Source organism: Parus major, chromosome 2, assembly GCF_001522545.3.
Source record: "Parus major isolate Abel chromosome 2, Parus_major1.1, whole genome shotgun sequence".
In the NCBI taxonomy this organism is placed as follows: Eukaryota; Metazoa; Chordata; class Aves; order Passeriformes; family Paridae; genus Parus; species Parus major.
Window position 1 is genome coordinate 113,986,933 of NC_031769.1, and position 20,014 is coordinate 114,006,946.

The 20,014-nt window shown below is 36.4% G+C and overlaps 1 protein-coding gene across 2 annotated transcripts in view; it reads right to left on the reverse strand.

The window, feature by feature from the left end:
* TOX (thymocyte selection associated high mobility group box) overlaps positions 1-20,014 on the reverse strand; it is a 217,457-nt gene that overhangs the window by 71,645 nt on the left and 125,798 nt on the right. For both annotated transcript variants that reach the window (XM_019005777.1, XM_015619518.1), the window contains exon 3: positions 15,477-15,719. In XM_019005777.1, the coding sequence (XP_018861322.1) occupies positions 15,477-15,719 (243 nt within the window). The remainder of the gene's footprint in view (positions 1-15,476; positions 15,720-20,014) is intronic.

The following is a 20,014-nucleotide window of genomic DNA, read 5'->3' on the forward strand; positions in this document are numbered from 1 at the left end:
TACCGTACCATCTGGGAAGAGAGGAGAAAACTTACTTCACCCAGGATGAATCCATGAGATCAATTCCAAAACTCTGCTTTTTGTCACTGCATATTGGCTAACTGTCTCAAACTTTCCCTCAAAGGTAAAATTGAAGTTTAAGTCCTAGCTAATATCATTCTTAATTAGAAATGAGTAATGGCATACCTTATATAAGATTTTATTCCCAACTTCAAAAGGAGCTACCTAGGTTTCCTTGGTGTCTTTACTTTGAAGAAAATGTCTTTTATTACTTATTTTAGTACAACACATTAAAATCAAATATCTCCTGTAGCAAAACGATTCAAGTCTCTGGAACTCAAATAATTTTCTAATAAAAAATGCATGAGACAAATAAATGCACTTTATGTTCCACAAGAAAAGGCAGTTTCAACAGGCTAATGCTCAGAGAAAATTCATTTTATCAACCAGCCATTTCATTCTTTGGTGCTGTTACAAGCTCCCCGTGGTTGCTAAGCAACCATAATTCATCGTACCTTTTAATGGATACTCTGCTACTGCTGAGAACATTAAGGTGAAGAGAATAAATGCCTTGGGTGAATCTTGAAATCTTTCATTATGCATGTCATTCTATTTCTGTAATGCTATAATGCTGAAATGTTTCTGTGGCAGGAAACTGAGTTGTGGTAATTGCATATTCCACTCATATATGTTTTGTAAGCAGAGCAGCACGTACTTGTCTAAAATGAGCTATTTCTAACATGATTGAAATTGGACTTTTCTACTTCTAAAGGTAGTAAATAAATCTGAGGGGGAAAAAAAAAGCATGAGTCTGGAGGAAAATGTCTTAAAATTTTCAGCAAGAGTGACAAAATCTTATGGAAAAAATTGAAAGTAATCAAACAGGCTTGATTGTAACCCAGAGTGGTATGTGAATATATAGTACACAACTGAAAATGCAAAAAAATGATGAAGAATCCATATATCCTAGGCAACTTCCATATTTTTTAAAACACATGATATTCAAAGATAGACACGTGTGCTAGACCAGGCATCTCTCTCTGCATTATTAAAGCAAACCTCAGGTTTCAGCAAAATGCAAATTCCCAGTATTATGTACATTTGCCATCTTGTTGTTTTGGGTCTTTCCTCCTCTTGTTAAAGAATACTTCTTTATACTTTTCCTGCTTTTGATAAAGAAGTATTTCTTCTTTATACCAGTCAAGAGGGCCCTTTTATGAATACAATATCACGATTAGACCTGTATTATTCAAATATATTGTGAAGACATTATAAGGTAAAATAGAGTGCTCAGATAGTGCCAATGATGTATAGCACTACAAAACTCTAAGATGGATCTGTTTCTTTGGGTTCAACCTGCATTTCTTATCCTGATTATCTTCTCCTTCACACCTATATACACTGTGTGATGTGCTCTTAAAAAAGCCACTATATGTAGGTCAGATGTGGATTAGTTTTTCCTTGTTTTGAACATTAGACTCAGATATATGTTTCCTTTATGTCAGAAAAAGATACAGTCAGATTTGGGGAGAATCTGTTGTTGCTTTTCTTTTTTTTTTCTATGCACTTTTTAATGTTAATTCCCTATTCACTTGTGTGGACTTGTCATTGGAAAAGCTCAGTGTCAAGAAATATTTAAGTTCTCTTTCTTGATAATTTACCACCTAGTAGATGCTGGTGACCTCAAACTCATGTTGCATCTGCACAGGCAGTAATCCTGTGCTGTCCAGGGAAGACCACTCAGGGAACTCTTATAGCCCTGTTTGTTTCAATGTTGGAAAGGAAGAGCAAGTCAACCATTTTGCTTATCCTATCAGAAGTGGCTGAGGTGCAATTTAAAATTTCCTTTGTTAATCTGCTGTATTTTTATGTCACCACTGAATTTCTGAGGGTTTTGGCAATACAATTCTTTAACCACATGGCGTGAAGGTGGAAGACCTCTGTCTCTGACAAACATTTTGAAAACTGTTCCTCAGGAAAATGATCTGGAGGAAAAAGCATATATGCACACAAATGAAGAGAGAATTGTTGGGCATGCAGTAAGGAGTCAGACACTGTACATTATTAGCCTGCTCTGCAGTGATTGTACTTGTTGAAAAGCACAAGAGGAAACCAACACACAGTCGTAACAGGAAAAGTAAGATAGAGTAAAAAGGCTCCAAGTCAAGGATAATGCAAAGTTAAAATAAATGCACAGCATGTCAGAACAAATTATTTCTTTCCTTTTTTCTTCTACTCAAGTATTCATACAACTTCACTATTCACCAAAAGAAAGCATACTTGACTTTCCATACTCTTTTTTTCTTCTCTTCCCCTCCTTATTTTTATCTTTGTCAACTAGTAGTGACAAGAACAAAAAATGTATGTTTTATAACCACTGCCTGATTATTTTTCAGTAAGGAAAATGTTGTCTTTCTTCAAACCACTGATGTTTCCCACAAAAATGTCCTCCAGAGTAAAAGGAGCAGTAGCTTTGCTGTCTCATTTTCAAAGACTCTCACTCTTTGCTAATGCAAATCCCCCCTTCATTCCAAATATTTTCTGTGTAGAGTTTCATTAGTGGGGTTACATGCACCTGAAGAATGTCCCAAAAATTCTGTCTCCTAATGATCCTTCTTGCTCTTTTCTACTTCTTAGAGGGTGGTGATATCAGAGAGAAGTTACAGCCTGAAGAAGTCTTAAAAGGCAGAATACTGGACCACTTCTGTCTTCGTATTTTTCTACTTAGTTTATCAAAATTATGGGAAAAAATATCAGATTCCCATACATTGAGAGCTGATCAAAATTATAATTTCTGAAGTAATGAATATTCATGCTTAGGTAATTCTACATTTTCTCTGGTGCAAACCTGCTTTGGCCAGTATTATGCAGTTTTAACAAGGGTAAAAAAATAATAAAATAATGCAAAATTAATGTTTTAAGCTTCACAGTGTGGTAAAAAAAAGAGAAGACTTATATCATGTAGGAAGAGAACAGCAAACTGAGACCTAACCACTGGAAGGTCACAACCAATAACGTTTCTGCAAATGGAAATTGGTTGCAGAAGCATCAAATGATAATTACTGTTTGCTGAAGAATTTTAATAGAGTTCTACGTCACACTATAAAATGTTTAATTGTAACCCCATTTTAATAACACTATCTGATTAAATGAAAAGACGCCTTGCTGATTGCAATTACAATCTGTCAAACTGCATATTTATTTACAGTTTGGTTTCCTAAAACCATAAGATAAAAAAAGGAAGCTCTATTCAGCTTGTCAGCAAACTATAATTATTGTGTATCCTTCTGTCAGTTTCTGCATAAAACTTTTTGGTTCTAAAATGGATCTAATTATAACTACATCAATATTTTTATAAATGCTTGCTTTCCCTTCTTTCCCTGTCCTTCTCTCCATCCCTGGCAGTGAATTCTTAGTTGCAAAATCAGAAGGAAAAAATTCCTCTAAGTAAATAACACTTGTTTTTCTGTTTTATCCTTTCTATCCTAAATTGCTGTTAGAATACAGAAAATTCTATTCAATGTAAATATTATTTATGGCAACGCACTGTCCTAGCATTGTGCTCAAGCAAAGCCATGGGATTAGGACTCTACTGGGTTTTTTCTCCTTTGGCATTAACGTCTGGATATCAGCTGAAAAACTCTTTCCAAGAATATCATGTAGCTCATCTTCTGCAAAGTCTATTTATTGTAATTTATAACCTTTCACAAGAAACAATTTGCCACACAAACAAGAAACAAGTCTAAACATCTGAACACTAGTATATGTATCAACCAGTTACAGAAATTACATCTCAAAGAAAGGTCTGTTAAATCATGCAACCCATCTCTCAGCAAGTGCAGGATTTTCCCATACGTACGTGTTCCAGTGCTTTAACACTACCTGGCAGACTTTTCGGATGCCATTAAATGTTTTTTTCCCAACCTTCACCCATTACTTATTTTTATCCCATTACTTGTGGTGACATTCCTTAGGTATCATAAACATTCATTCCTTCAGCCTAACTTTCTAAGTAATGGATGATGATAAATAAATAAAATATTTAAAATATGCACATAAACAATTTCATAAAATAACACCATAGCTGAACTTTCAAGAAGAGTTATTTTCCTCAGTGTAGTTTATGGGCTAATACAGTCTGGATCATGATTATATGCTAATAAGATTTGGGGAAAGCTGATTATTTTTCTACTGTTTCTTAAATGGTCAAGTCAGCTATGAACAAAAACAGTCTGAGTTAATATACATCTTCTTGATTATTTATTTCCTAGCTGCTCCATCAACATCTCTTACCTATCATATGTTCTTAGATCAATATACACTTAATAAATAGAAATATATACATATGTATAAAACACCATAAAAATAAATAACAGACAGTTGAAAATATTATCTTCATTAACCTCCACTGTCTGCTGGATGTTTTGTATGGTGATTTTTTAAGGGTGAGAACCTCTATTTGGAGCTTGCTTGAGGAGTCTAGATGAATTCTCTAAAAAATTAGTTAGATCTGTCAGAAATTAAAAACCTATGGAGTATCCTGCTTTCAATGAGATGACCTTTTAAAATCCTATCTTGGACTACATGAAAGGAGAGACATTATGGCTCCCTCTGGACCAATTTCTGTGATTTGGTAAGTAACACAACATTATGCCTACACTGAACCAGGATCTAAGAGGTCAGGTTACTCAGGTGACTTTTTTCTGTTGTACAGTTTTCCTACATTGTCTTTAATTATATAGTAAGCAAAACAATAAAATTTTTTTCCAAACAGGACATTAGATCATGATTTTTCTCTTCAGTCTTGTTATAGCTTGCACTGATTTTCCAAATGTTACAAAGAAAAACATTTCTGAATTATGATGGCACTATGAGCATGGATCATTATTGACAAACAATTTTGTTGACACACCTTTAATCTAAATTCTCACAATTTATGAACAAATGAAAGCATCTGTTACAGATCTAATTCTATTTCTTTTCAAACTCTGGGATAGCTCCTGCTAGAGTAGGAGAAGATCACCAGAATGTTTCTGAAAATCCCACTGTGGTTTTCAGTCAGTCACAGAGCTCCTAAAATGTAGCTCAGAGGCAGAGGCAACATGATGAAGTCGGTGCAACAATGCCAGCCACAATTAAAATTACAGAGGCCAGGCCCTGGGCAGAGAACTTCCCTGTTGTGAGTCTTCCTCTCCCTGCATTCACAAAAGCTGATGACAAGTGAGAAGAAACATTTGTGCTATGGAACCAGCCTGTAAGGGCTTGGACTGAAAATCTGGGGCAGTGGAACATCACACTCTACGATTAAACAGATACTTCACTTCTCTCCAGAGGTGACTGCATTTCAAGGACAAGCAAAACAATCCCTGCATCTTTTTCATGGCTCTTAAATAACGTTGTTGTATCACTTCCAGGTTGCTTGAGAGCTTAAAAGTCTCAACTACCACAATATGCAGTCACTGTAAAAGCTTTATATGAGCTGTGTAGCACATGGCAGTTAAGTCCTGCTTTTATTACATCTGAGGACATCTACTAGTTCTAATATTGAAAGCTGACTCTCACGACACAGCTAACAACCTTTGTGTTACTGAGCACCAAACATGAAATTAGCTCCTGGTAACACTTTCATTATTACAGGTCGCCCTACATAGTAATTTTTTTCCTCTTCCTTTAAGATCTTTCTTTCTCAGCTTGGGATTCATTTTTCTTTATATGTTGTGAATTACATTTTACTAACTTTTTAATAAAGCAAATTATTTTCTCTCCTACAATATAGTACTTGGCAGATAGGAGGGACTGATATTGCAGAGATCTATTTGCACTGTTATGAGTAAACTACCTTCTCAGCTAATTAGTGACTGCAAAGCACTTCAAGGCACAAGTAAGGTGCTTTCAGAAGAACAGAGTGCCAATGGCATTATTTTTCAAATGTTTTCAGTTATTTTGTATACAAAAAATAACTGGCAAAAGTTTTGCCAGTGATTATTTTCCACTGTATGCTTTCTGTCAGGTAACTTAAGCTGCACTTAATAATCACATAAGGACTAAGCCCATTGCACTAAACAGTTTTTATGCTGCTACATAAGAAAGAGGAGTGTCATAAAATTCATTAAACTCAGATCCACACTTGAGTATTAAGGCATGTGTTGGAAACTAAAGCTTAGTTACTGAGTTAATCTTTGAAATTCTTTATGTGTGAAAGAAGGTAATCTTAAAACATATTAGAAGGAAGTTGCGTCTCCAAATAAAAAGTCATTGTGTTCTGATCAAGGGCCTGATCCTGTAAATACTCCATGAGCAGGCCTTTTTTTTTTTTTTTTTGTTAAGGGACTGGAATATCTAGTTTTAAAGTTTTTTTTCAGTTTAGATAACTTTTGTAAGGATGAAGTGAAGGTACCTATAACCCAATATCGTTACTGCCAGGAAGCAGAATTTTGAAGATGTGATATGGAGTTGTTTCATCTTGTTATCTGTCAGGTATGCCATGTCTCACTTTAGCAACCAGCCTACTTTCTTCATTAACTCAATTAGCCAAAGTACCCAATAGCAAAGTTACTGTCAGGTGCTGTAACCTCACTTATAACTCAGGGATTTGGTAAAGAAATTGTATAATGCAGCCATGTGAAGTACCTTAATTAAATCTGTTGCATCTACTTTGATAATTTGGCTCTAGTTTCAGTCAGTCTCTGTTTAACAATAACTTGGATCCACAATCTGGGGAAAAGGGGGATGTTCCAGATACTACATCCTGTCTGTTACACTCCCTTTCCAGTAGAGGACTTCAGTTCTTAACAGCATGATATGTATTTATATAAATATTTATACAGACATATAAATGTTCATATATATGTGTATCCAGGAATGTATGTATATGTGTGTATGTACTATGTGTGTATGTACTCTGAGCACTGCAGTCCACTTCAGCTCTGGGTCACAGAGTACCCATCACCACCTACAACATCTCCTTTGACTCTTTTATGTTCCTGCACATGTGTTGGAAGAGAAATTGTGGATACACCCTGATAATATGTAAAATAAAGTGAAATTCCTTTGTTTGCTTTAGATGAGAAGCATTCAGTGTGGGGATTTTGTAGCTGAAAGATATGCACAAGCATGCCTTAGAGGTATTCCTCACTCCATAATGCTTCTTGCTGCTACTCTATACCTTAAGTCCCTTTTTCTGACTGCATTCATCCATGATATACACAGAAAATGAATTAAGAACATTAATTTTCATATCTTTAGTGTTCAAATATGGAGGCAACAGCATGTACAATGTGCGAAAAGTGCAGTTCAAAGGTGTGTGAGTGAGGTTACAGAGATCCTGGGTCACGTGCATGCAGCTGAAGTACAGAATCACAGTAGCAGTGGAGGTTAAAGATTTTACACGCTGCCTACAGGGAATCCCAACGTGGCATTTACATAGAGCGTCAGTACAGGCTTTGTACAAATGAAGAGGAGGTGGAAGGGGGAACAGAGGGGCAAACATCAATCTAAAATGAATCTTTATGTTATTAAAAGGACTAGGGAAGAGTAGATATCCTTACACTTTTAGCGTTTCTTCATTGCCTTGTGAAAGAAAAAGGGATTAAAATAACAAATGAGTTATTTTTTTTAGTTCTGATTATTTCTTCAGATCTCAAAACACTACCATGTAGAATATTTTTATTCCATTCTTCATGTAAAAAGTCACTGATAAACTCAAACAACAATACTTGAAACTCTGTAAAAACAACTAAAACCCTGAGACTAAATAAAAAAACCCTGAGACTATTAACTGGACCATTTAAATTCTTTCAACTTGGAAAGACAAGAGTGTGCTTTTTCCCTCAAAATAAAGAAAAAGTTTTGCTAAATATCTATGACTCTACATATGCAAGATTCAAGGAGAATAATTCACACTCTGACAGGGTTGAACTTCCAGCATGCACATGGCATCTGGAGTTAAGACAGAATATTCTATGGTGGGGCTGCTTTTGTCCACACACCTTTCTGTGACTGAACAAAATGGGATGAGATGGTGAATACAGTACAGATCCATGAGGGAGGGATGCTCAGTCTTCTCAGCTGCTTTTGAGTTTCAAAGAATGCAAATTCATGCATTTAAATGACAGAAAAGGTGGAAATAGAGGCTACTCCACCTGATGGACAAACCCCTCCCTTTCATCTGCACTATGGGCTTCTCCTTCCTTTTTGTCTTCACAGAAGTATGTTCACAGTTTTTCAGAAAGACATTTCACTTCTATTCCATATACAGGACTTAAGATCACTAAGGTTTTTTTTGCCAAAGTGTGAGTCTTCAGAAACATTTCATTATCGTGCTGTTCTCGACAACTACACGGAATGTTAAAAGCAGCAGATTAAAGTCAACAATCTCCGCTGCTGAAACCCCTGAATTTCTGACATTTTCTGAGAGTTATGTTTCCTCTATTTGCATACTCTATTATCTGTTTTGTTTGACACTTGCAGCTATGATGCTGCTTATGCATTAATCACTCCTGTGAGTACTTCACATGTGAGGTGTTGTATAATCTACCACCCACAACTGAAGTCTTTCTCTCTGCACCACATTCATCATGTCTTAGCCTGTGTCTATCTGGTTAAAGACTAAGAAAAAAATTAATACAACTAAACTTATTTATTTTTCTTTCTTTTTTAATGTAGCAAATAAATTCCTATCAGACAATGAGCAACCACTGTGAAAAAAAGGTCACCAAAGCATTTTCTATAGAAGGAGAATTATTTATTTTCAAAAATAAAATATGTGATACCTTGTTATTTCTGAAATTATGCTGGAGTTGTTTTCTGATTGAGTTTGTGAAATATGTGAGCCACGTGGATTCTCAACAACCACACTCAAATAAGCAGGACACTGTGTTTCCCAGTTATGTGCAAATATTTACTTCCTCTATCTTTAAGGTAAGCTCTCAGTACTTAGAGACAGAAAGTATAACTTTAACAGATACTACTTTAAGACCAGAAAAAAAAGCTTCACAAATATTTTCACAGGAATTCTTGTCCTAGTTGACCTGAAGAAGGTGGGGTCCATCTGCAGCCTGCACCCACAGAGTGGTTTCTTTTACTCTGCTGGTATTATCTTGGGAGGGGAAAAACTGTAGAGGTGCTACCAGCCAAGGTGGTACCAACAGTGATTCCCCTGCCATGAGTGCATGATGTTTTCTGCTGAGAAGGCCTCAGGGAGAAGGTGGCCCATGGCAAGGTTCTGGTCCCCCCTGATGTCCTGTGGGGTCTGTAAGTCCAGCCCCAGACAGAGCATATCTTTTTTGAGAGATGTACATCTGATTTTAATCCTGAGGCATAGAGAACCAACCACCTGCCACAGTAAACTACAGCTAAATATCATAGCTCTATCACTGCTAAAAATGCACACTTTGTTTCCACTCTGATTTTATACAGCTGTAATTTCTGACATCTCAAGTTTTTGTAGCACAGTAAAGAGCCTTCTAGTAGCAGATATGCAATATGCAGGTATTTATGAAACCTTGATCAAATTACATCTTAATCAGCTCCTCTACATATCCTTTCTGTTGTCTTTCTGATGACAAAAGGGTGGAGCAGACATCAGAAGAAAGGAAAGATAAAAATGATGTCCCAGAGTCCTTGATGGAATAAATCATCATAATTCTAACAGAGACAATAAATTTATGCCGACAAACATGAGCTGGTTAGGGTGTTTGACAAAACATAAGTTAACTATTGTAACCTTTTTCTATGCTAGGCTTATTTCAGTGAAAAAAATGGTGTTGGTTTTTTTTTTTTGTTGTTGTTGTTTGCTTGTTGCTGGATTTTTGTTGTTTTTTTTTTTTTTTAATTTTTTCTTTTTTAGGAAGAAGAATACAAAGTTTCTTAATAAGAGAAAAAAAACCCAAACTACTTTAACACAAGATGTTCCATGACCTTAGCTTTATGATTTGGTGGTTCTGATGGCAATAACTCACTGCAATAAAATTTGGGGTAGCAGCAGGTCTGGGTAGCATAACAATAAATTTTGATGTAAACTGAAGACCAGAGACTGGTAATGAGGCACAAATGCGAAGTATTCACAGGAGACAAAACATATCTGCTACCACTGGCATGCAATACAAGAGAGAAAAAAGTATCCAAACATGATTCAAATCTCAACACTCTAGGTTAGGAGACATGATTTTTTATTTTATTTTTTTTTATTATGAAAGTCATTCATCTTGTTTATCAGAAATAATGAATTTCTGTTTGACTCAGTAGTTTGCACTAATGCTTAAAAGTGCAAGAAAAAAGAATCAGCTGTATAGGTCAGCCTCGAGATGAGTCACGAATACTAACATGTATGAAACCAGTAAAACAAAATCTCTTAAATGCATCCCAGATATAACAACAGTCTCCTTTATTGCATTTATTAGCAACTGTACTGTGAATAAGAAATACTAACTTCATTCTACCTGAGATTAAAAATGGCAAAAAAAAAAATGTAGCTGTCTGCTTTCTTCCCTGTTATACAGTACCACATTTTGTTTAAGACATTAATCTCTCCTGGGTTGCATATTTAAAAAAAAATAATTCATGAAAAAGTATAATGTAATTGTTCAGTCTTTAATGAATTGGGGCATAATGTTAAATAATTATTCATTGCCTTTATTCTTCTGTCTAAGTGTGCAAAAAAAAAGAGCAGCTTTTTATTCCTTTTTTTATATAAGGACATGGGCTTTTGTTACATGCATTTATTTTAAACTAATGCTTCTATTATTCCACATTTGAATAATTACAGCTGACATCATCTACTCTTCTGTGACCTAGAAGATCTTTAGCTCTAGCACACTGTTACATATTTTATGCATTACATGAAATAAAACACCTCAAGATTTCAAAAATATTTATTTTAAAAACAGCAATGAAATTGTCTGTAATCACATTTTCTGCTCTGCTTTGAAAGCAGCATTATTCAATATGCCAGTGGTCTTTTCCATAAGAGCAACATATTAGAAATTCATGCTGCTCTAATATATCTGAATTCCTTGATGTACTGCACTCCCTATAGACCTAAAGAAACATTTTTGCTTCAGTTTCACATGTCCTGCACATTACCTACTGATGTGGTGGTTGTCAAAACAGTTGTAGAGTAGCCTTTGAATTCAAAGTGTGCCTTGACTGTATACTAAAAATGACAATAAACCTAAGTATATACATTATGCTGGCTTTTGTTGCCGGCACAAGTAGAGCATTTGGGAAATAAAGCCGCTGATTTTATTGTCTTTTAACATCTTTACCTCTTCAAATCCAGAAATTCGAAGCATTTCAAGAAACTGAAATCTTCTATTTCTTTCTTTATAAATTTTCTATGATGTACCATCATGAACCACATTTTCAAAAAGATCAGCACAAGATTACAAATTAAAGCATTCCATACATAGGTTGGGTTTTTTCCCCACTATGTAAAAACAGCACTGTTTTTACAGCAGGTATAAACAGCACAGGTTTCCTGCAGAAAAAACAGCTGTCTACAGGATACACTAAAGAAGCTGGAATGTCTATAATTTTACTGATACACAGAAAAACAAATTTTCTAAAACACATTTAAAAGCATTTTTTCAGGTAGATACACATTCTCATACAACATGCATTTTTTGAAAATGTTAGAAGGGTAACTCTTGTGGTCCCAATATCCTTTAGGATATTTCAGGACAACAAACACTGACAGAGAAAGTCTGGTATGTCAAGCCCCAACTGGGATCTAACCAAACCCACACAGTCTTTAGCTGGTAGGAAACCAGGAAGGGATCCCTATTTCATTATATAGAAGCAAACATGTTTACAGGAACATAAGTACATTTTTGTCAAACAAACAATTCTATCTGTATCAAACTGCATTCAATTAAGAAGCAGGAATAGAAGTCATATCCATTTTGAAGGAGGATTTTAGAGGGCTCCCTATTGGGGCTGGATTGTGGGTTAATACCACTGTGACTCACATTCTGCACAAATTTTGTAGATTTCTGAAGCCCTGATATTCAGATATAATGAGCTCCTAAAGAAATCTGCAAGTGACAGCATGATTTAAATTAATGTGCACATGTATATTCTGCTTGTCAACTAAGAAAAAATACAGAAATATACAAACAGAAGTAAATAAGTGAACTGACAGCAGAATAATAAGAAGGAAAAATTTTAGTGGTGTTGTTTGATTTTTTTAATAGTGGGCATGCAATATGAAAGTCCAATCAATCAAAAAAACTTCAAAGAAGGTTAATTCCAAATTTAAGACACTGTCAATGGCAATGAGAAATTTTTATCTCCCAGTGCTGAGAAATTTTTCTAGAAAGAATTCCCACAGTGTAAAAATCTTTAAGAAGCCAATCCGTAATACGAATTCACTGAGCTGGTAGTGAGCTCTTATTGTGTGTATTTAAGCACTTCCACAGAGGAGAATTCTTAGAGAGATTGGGGTAAATCCTGCCATCCTTACTGAAAGGGATTTCATCTGCAGCATGGAGGGAATACTGCACAGTATGAAACAGTGACTTCTGATGGGGGGAGATTTGAAGGGGTTTTAGGAAGGGTACATCCTCAATTTTCAATCTGTCCAAAATCACAGAAATCCTCATCTGAAAACACCTGGTAGCTGAGATGGAAGAAAAACACTATACTTATTATATGAACTATTTTCCATCTGTTTCTGAGCTCACTGAGATTCCTTTCTCACATTTGGCTAGCATTAAGTAATGCTTTGGCTATAAAAAACACAAACACTCACTAGTTCTAATACAGATAAAAAAGAAGGTATTATTGTTAAAATACCAACATGGGTTAAAAACTAGCTAAAAAAAGGATGTTTAAACTAAAGAAAAATAAATAACCAAATTCAATCACAGGCACATTGCAATGCAGCTGAATTTGTCCCAACATAAGTAAAATTTGCTGAAGATGTGAAATTATTTAGGGATAGAGAACAGCCAACAGATTTGTTTCTAAGAATATTTCTTCTAAAAATACCCATTAGTGCCCTGAAAAATGAAGTGAGACACATGTTTTCCATGTAAACTAAATGGTACTTGATATACTAGAAATTATATGGAACCAAGGGTTTAGCTAGATTTGAGAAACTTATAAATTATGTTCTATATGAGGCAATATAGGAGTGATTTAGACAAAAACATGTTAAATGGATCAGTTTGATGAGATAGTAAAAAGGAAACTTGGAGATGAGTAATAGCACAAGAAAAGAGTCATATCGAAGAAAAAATGTTAAATGTTCCAGATTATAAAGATTCAAAACTAAGTAAAGAATGTTAACTCTACAAAATCCCCTGCTTTTCTTCATCAGAAGCAAAAGCCAAAAGAACAATGGGGTCATTCTATTCACTGAAGAAGCCACTGAATTCACTGAAGAGTTAAATTATTTCCCTCAAGTTAATTTCTCTCAAGTTATCAAATTCAAATCAGAGGAGCTATGCTGCCAAGCAGTGTTTGAACTGTATGAAATCGAGGTGTTAACATCGTATCAGTTGCACTAACATGAGCTGTAGCTTCATCCCCTGCACAGACAAGCCAGCTTGAGTTAAAACTATTGCTAGGTAAGAGGCACTCTTGTGCAAAAAGGGCATGCAAGTTAGGGATAACAGTTGACTTAGTGCATGACACTTCAAGGATCATGCTTTATTTATTGAACAAATCCTCAGAAATTACTGTCAAAATTCAGCACGTACTTTCTTGACATCTGATTTTCATCTCTTCTGATCTTCACTAAGTTCCAATAGCAAAATTGCCTAGTTATGTTATTCAATTTTTTTTTATTTGCCCTCAATGCGATTATTCACTGCAGTGATCTACACACTCTCGAGGCCCTTTGTTCAGAGCTTGTTGCAAAAGGTTAATGTGAAATATCACAGCTTAAAAGAATACATAGTTCTGAGCCATAACCATGGCTCAAAAGAGGTCAATTCAATGAAATACTGTCTGTCTTGACTAGAGTGTCAAGCATTTCTCTTACTTTTTCAAGTCTTTTCATCGCTCTGATTCTCAGAACCCCACACAAGATTTCACTTGAGCTCTTTAATGCATGCCATCAGCTTTGTAGACAAGCAAGGAAAATATAGGCCCTTTCCATAGAGCATATTTATATTTCTCTACATAAATCTGCCTCTCCTCCACTCCTCCCATTATTGAACATAACCCTGGGGTCAGATTCTGACCTCAAACACAAAGTGTGCAACATCCTAGTAAATCAATAACAACTGTGCAACATATAAGAAGCCAGTACTAGTCCCCTCTGCTTTTTGGACATCCTCTGAGGGAATGCAGAGCTCCTCAAAATCAAGGTAGCTTTATTTTAATTAAGTTGCAATGACACCATATGACAAGGCATATTTTTGTTTTAAACTAAGTATTTTCCAGCCACCATAGCCCCATGCTCTGGGACTGTTAGGCTGAGGAGCTGATGGAGTGCTGAACCTAGATCCCTCACTACCCAAACCTCCCTGTGTTGTGTCAGCTCTCAGGTTCCCAGGACTGATTTATGTTTTTTTAGATAATGTGGTGGGGAGCTAGCAAGCTGGGAAGCCTAAACAGCTTCAGTCCCTAAGTGCAGAACTTTTGGTGAGAAGCCCAGACCCTTTATCTCTAGGAACAATAGATTCTTATCTTTGTCTGTTGGGATCTGCAGCTCCTGGGCAGCCCATTCAGCCCACCTAGTGCTTTAAGTGCCGTGGGATACACATTCCTTTCATGGGATTTTTAACTCTTTGGGTTAGAATTGTACGTCAATGTGAAATAATCTTGTCTGGAGCTGCTATGCAAGAAGTATACTAATTAATTGTAGAGCCCACTTGAAAATGTAATGTGTAAAGTAGCTCTGCAGTTGTTGCAAGCAATTTAACATTCAAAGAAGTGATTTATAATATCAGGCTTCACAAGATTACGACCATAATGACTATCTGACAGACTTTATAAGCAAGTTGTCCAGTCATTTCAATTGGATTCTGGCTGGCTAAGGACTGGGAACTGTAAAAAGGCTGTAAGATTTGGCCTAGAATCAGAAATAACATTTGCTGTTTTCCAAATGTGCGGTAAACAAGAAAGGAGATATTAAATTTTTGTACAACTCTCAGCACATGCAAATGAGAATGGAAAGAGCCTCATCAGACAAATACAGAACAACGGCCATCTGGATCTAAACCCTGCTCCAGCAGGAGTCAGAGCCTTGAGCCTCTTCCTGTCATTATTTACATCCCTGTAAAGCAGGAACACTTCTACCCAAGGTGGTGGAAGGTAACACCCTGGCTTTGAGGAACTCGGCTGAAAATCTCCCCTCAACTCCAGTGGGAGGAGGATTTGACACAGGGAATGCAATGTAACACCCAGTCAGGCCAGTACCCTCCAAAATGTGAGTGGTGCAGGTGTTGGCCCCCTTGAAGGATTTCAAACACATCCATATTTCCATGATTTTTTACTTAGAATAGAAGGGAAAGACTCAAAGTGCTTACCACAGAAAGGGAATTGGAAAGCAGTGTCCCGTCTTGGCCAAGCATGTTGGAAACTGTAATTTCAGGTAGATCCATGTTTTGAGGGTGGAATGGAAGGAGGCCATTGTGGTTCATGGGATGACACAGAGAGTGGTACCCAGACTCTATCTCATTCAAGTGCACCAGGGAGTGGTCAGGCAATGAGGGAGGAGTTATAGGAGGTATGTTGAAATCTTCACTTTCGAGACTTGGGCCAGGAAAAGACTGGAATAAAAAAGAAACAACAAATGGAAAATGCTACGAAAATCATTTGAGCACTGGTCAATAATAACAATGAAAATCATACAGAACAAACAAAAAGAGTCAAACTCACATACTTTTAAGCACAATCTACAATTTAACAAAGAATATTTTCAAGAGGTATATATTATACAAGTGGACTCTCACCATTATGCATGGAGGAAAAAATGCCTCTAAGGCATAAGAATCTATAATAATTTTCCCTTAGAAATGTTTCTTTTTAAAGAAGGTGAACTCAAACAGATTTCAAGGGTCCTATTAAAATTTACTGTGTTCATCTAGCTGAACACCTTTTTCGTGGGAATTGTGGAAAAGGGAATGAAATTTATAAAATTAATATTGGCACAAAATGGTTCATTTTACTCCCTGCTACTCAGACCAAGAATTACACAGTGAAGAAAGACACCACTTTTATGCTTATGGGAGTGCCATGCATTTACTCAGCTACAAAGAAAAAGAAAGAGTACATAATTAGTATGAGTATACTTTGTGTTTATAAAAATACATTTGAATGTCTAAAAAAATAAACTTTTTTTCTTTCTTAATCCATAAACTGAATTATACATATGTTTTGTCAGTTATCTGAATTATTAACTCCACCAAACAACTGTTAGTGTTTTGTTGTCTGCTGCCATTAAGTTATCCAACTCAATCTCATCCAAGGAAAAGCCACAGGCAAAGTCAGAGGAATGCACCAAGGTGGATAATTATTATTTATCTTCAGTTTTTGTAAAGCAGATGGGCTCATTTGTGGGATAGGGTGGCTATATGGATATTTCTTAAAAGGAAAATGCGAGCATAATAAAGAGTTAAAGAGATCAGTTGCAATGGCTCCGCCTGAAAGCCTGCTCTGCTTTTCTGAGAACAGCCAACTCCTTTGCAAAGTGATCAGTCTTTGCACATCTCATGCCCACAGTCAGGAGATTTATAGCACAGAGACTACTCCCACCCTTCCTGCCCCTCTTCAGCACAGCAGTCCTGCTCTGAGTGCTGCTTTTGTTAATGGAAATGCAAGGATTTAAATACATTCTGCTCCTGAAAAGTATCACCACAAAGGATGAGTATGAAGGCACAATTTCAAAGAGCAGCTATCGGAAGAAAATGTTTTCCCCAATATGTTTCCAAATGGAGGACAGCACGGTGTATGAATTCATGCAGAAGGACAAGGGAAGAATCAATGGCCAATTACAAACAAAGGGATTTTTCATTAGTCATCATAGTAATAATGTCCTCCTGATGCCTGAGGTTACTCTCCTCTGTAAAGCATGTATATATAAACTTAAATCAGACCAAAATCAAACAGTATTAAATGTTTTCAGTGAGCTGGTGAACACAGAAAAACCTCCTCTAATGCACATTGCCATGGTTTGGGCTGATTTGCTTTTTTCCCAAAAAAGTTTTAATCTCTTCACCAAATATCTTAGTATGAAATAGAACAAGAAGTCTAGAAACTGGAAAGGCCAAAATAAAATCCCCAGAAATGAAAACGACAGAACAGGGTTCATCACTGTTATGCGTGAGGACTTTGATTCTACCCATGCATTCCAGCTGTGTTTCTCATCTCCAGAACAGGAGTTTGCTCTCCCTTTGCCCCTGCTTTCTCCTTAATGGCAAGCTGGTGTGAGTCTACCGACCTCTGTAAGTTGCATTTGCCCCCACTTTTCAAAGCCATAATGCAGCCATTTCTCCAAGGGGAAATACAGTAAAACAGACCCTCACTAAACAAAGAGAAGGCTTAAACATGGCAAAGAGAACATTGCATTTATTCAGGAGCAATGTATAAATTTCGTGAAACCAAATAAAGGTATTAGGGACAATGCATACATTAGCAAGTTACTAATTACTATTATATAAAATCCATGATGAAGAAAAAGGTGTCTAAAGTGAGTTTAAGACCAAATACCACAATAATTAAACAGCAAGAAACAGAAATGAAGGAAGGGAAAACATCCATAATGCTCTCCTGGACCAGCACTATCCCTGCAGGTACACTCAGACTTGGTAACAGTAATCTTGGTGATCTTGGATCCATGTAGCCTACAGCTCTCAGGAGGGATTAATTCGCTGTGAAAAGATGACATTTATGTTTGTGTCTTTTCTACTGTCCCAAAAGTCTCATGGCCTCAGAAGAGTTTTCTCTCCCCTGGTTTTGCAGGTAGAAAATATTAACATCTATTTTCTCTCTCTTGCACTGTTCTGTGAGACTTAAGTTCACTACTAAGAGCAAATATTCCTAAATCAAATATTGACAGGCTATTGGAAGCACCTAGCATATCTGATGATTTGTACACCTCTTTTTGCATGTCACATATGGATGGACCAGGTTTGACCTTTAATTATTTGTGCTTCAAGTTATCTTTACCTAGCAATACTTCAAAAATGGTGGAATCAATTGAACTGCCTGTAGGAGATTAGCTTCACTTATTAAGAAGGAAGTATAAAGCACTATCAGCTCCACAATCCAAGCTGTGTCATGTGTAGATATATAATAACGTAATATATAAAATATATGGGTTAAGCATTTAAAATAAATGGTTGTTCTCTGATTAATTACTTAGAAAAGGAAAAAAAATCAAACCATGGTTGCTGCTTGCAAACCAATTAAGAGTGTATTTGATCCCATCACCTACAATACTATTGTCCACTACACTTAAACATAGGACTAGAATAGCAAAAGCCATAATGACATACCAAATAGCATATAATTCAAATTACAATGTTTCTTATATTTCTCTATTTTTAATTTTTTTTTCTTACGACATAAACTATTGTACTATTTCAGCAAAACTAGGCAGAATCCAAGCTATTTGCTAATGGTATGGACAGATATTCAAAAGCATCTGCAGAGCTATTCACCTTACATTTTCAGTCAATTTGATATTTCCATGGTCAGTATTGTGTGCATGTAATGCATATAGACTTCCTCAGGGAAGTTACTTCAACAGTGATTTGTTGATATTCATTTCTCTCGTCCAGGAGCTTGGTTCAGATGCTTGTAATGACTTAGCACAATGGTATATCAAACCCAAAATTCCTAGATACATCTGCAGCAAACCCAACATATCCCAGGAACAAGGCTGTTGCAGCTGTGCCCAGAGGAAAGGTATGAGGAGTGGGACATGTGTTTGTCCTGTGAGTAGCAGCTACAACCTTCAGACACTCACTCCTACTTTCCTGCCACCTCTCCCCTTGCCATTGGAAAACCTCTTCTAGTAACCCTCTGGGGCCCCCTTGATGCCAACATCCACTTGTGATCCACAGTGATCCACTGCTGGCAGTGGGCTCTCCTGGAATGTTGTATTGTCACCTTCTTCCGTAAAGGGAAATTTTAGGGAAATTTACCAAAAAGCCATTCTCGAGCTTAACCCTGCAGCAAGAACTTCCACTCCCAGAGCAGTCACCATCCTGTCCCAGCCTCTGGGCTGAATTAAGAATGTCTTCCCAAATTTAGAGGACAATACTCTATGTTTCTGGCTAAATATTTGTGACATTTCTGCTTGAAATGATGGGAACTTCATAAAACAGATGATTGAGATGCCCACTCTGAGATCAAGAGGCTTCATTATCTACATGCTACCTTGGTGTATCATTTTCTGAGAAAAGCTTGCCAGAATAAAATTATATTAATACTTAACCCTGACTCACTGTCCAACCCAAATCCAAGCTTTTGTTTCTGAACAAGACCCCATTGGTCCTCTTCAATTTACATTTTGTGCTCCTTAGCCTGGCCAAATCCATCAACAAGCTATGGAAGGAGGGGCAAAACTGGGACACTGAGAGGAAGTGTATTTCAGGAGACAGTTCTTTACTTTGGCAACACATAAATTAGGGCTATGCATTCTCCTGTGCTGATAACACACACACAGAAAAACCTAGTATTTACTTTTGAGGTTACTCATCAGAAAAATAAGGGAAATGCTGTCAGGAAATACAAATACAGCCCCTTTCCTTAAGTACTCTACAGTGATAACTGCATATTGGCCAGGAAAACTTATGTTTCAAAATAATTTTTATAGAACTTTAAGAAGTGATCAGAGAAGGCAAATCAAAAGAGAAGGCTCAAACTGACTGACCACAAGAGGCAGCAAGCTTTCAAATATCCAGTGTAAATCCCTCTGGAAAGGGCAGAATTGTTCCTGAATAACAGCACAGAAGACAACATTCACTAAGTCTGATTTGTGTGCTCAGTGGTTGCATCAGTCACCATGCATTTACTCAACAGAATCTCATATTAGCAACAGTTACTCAAAAATTGGGAA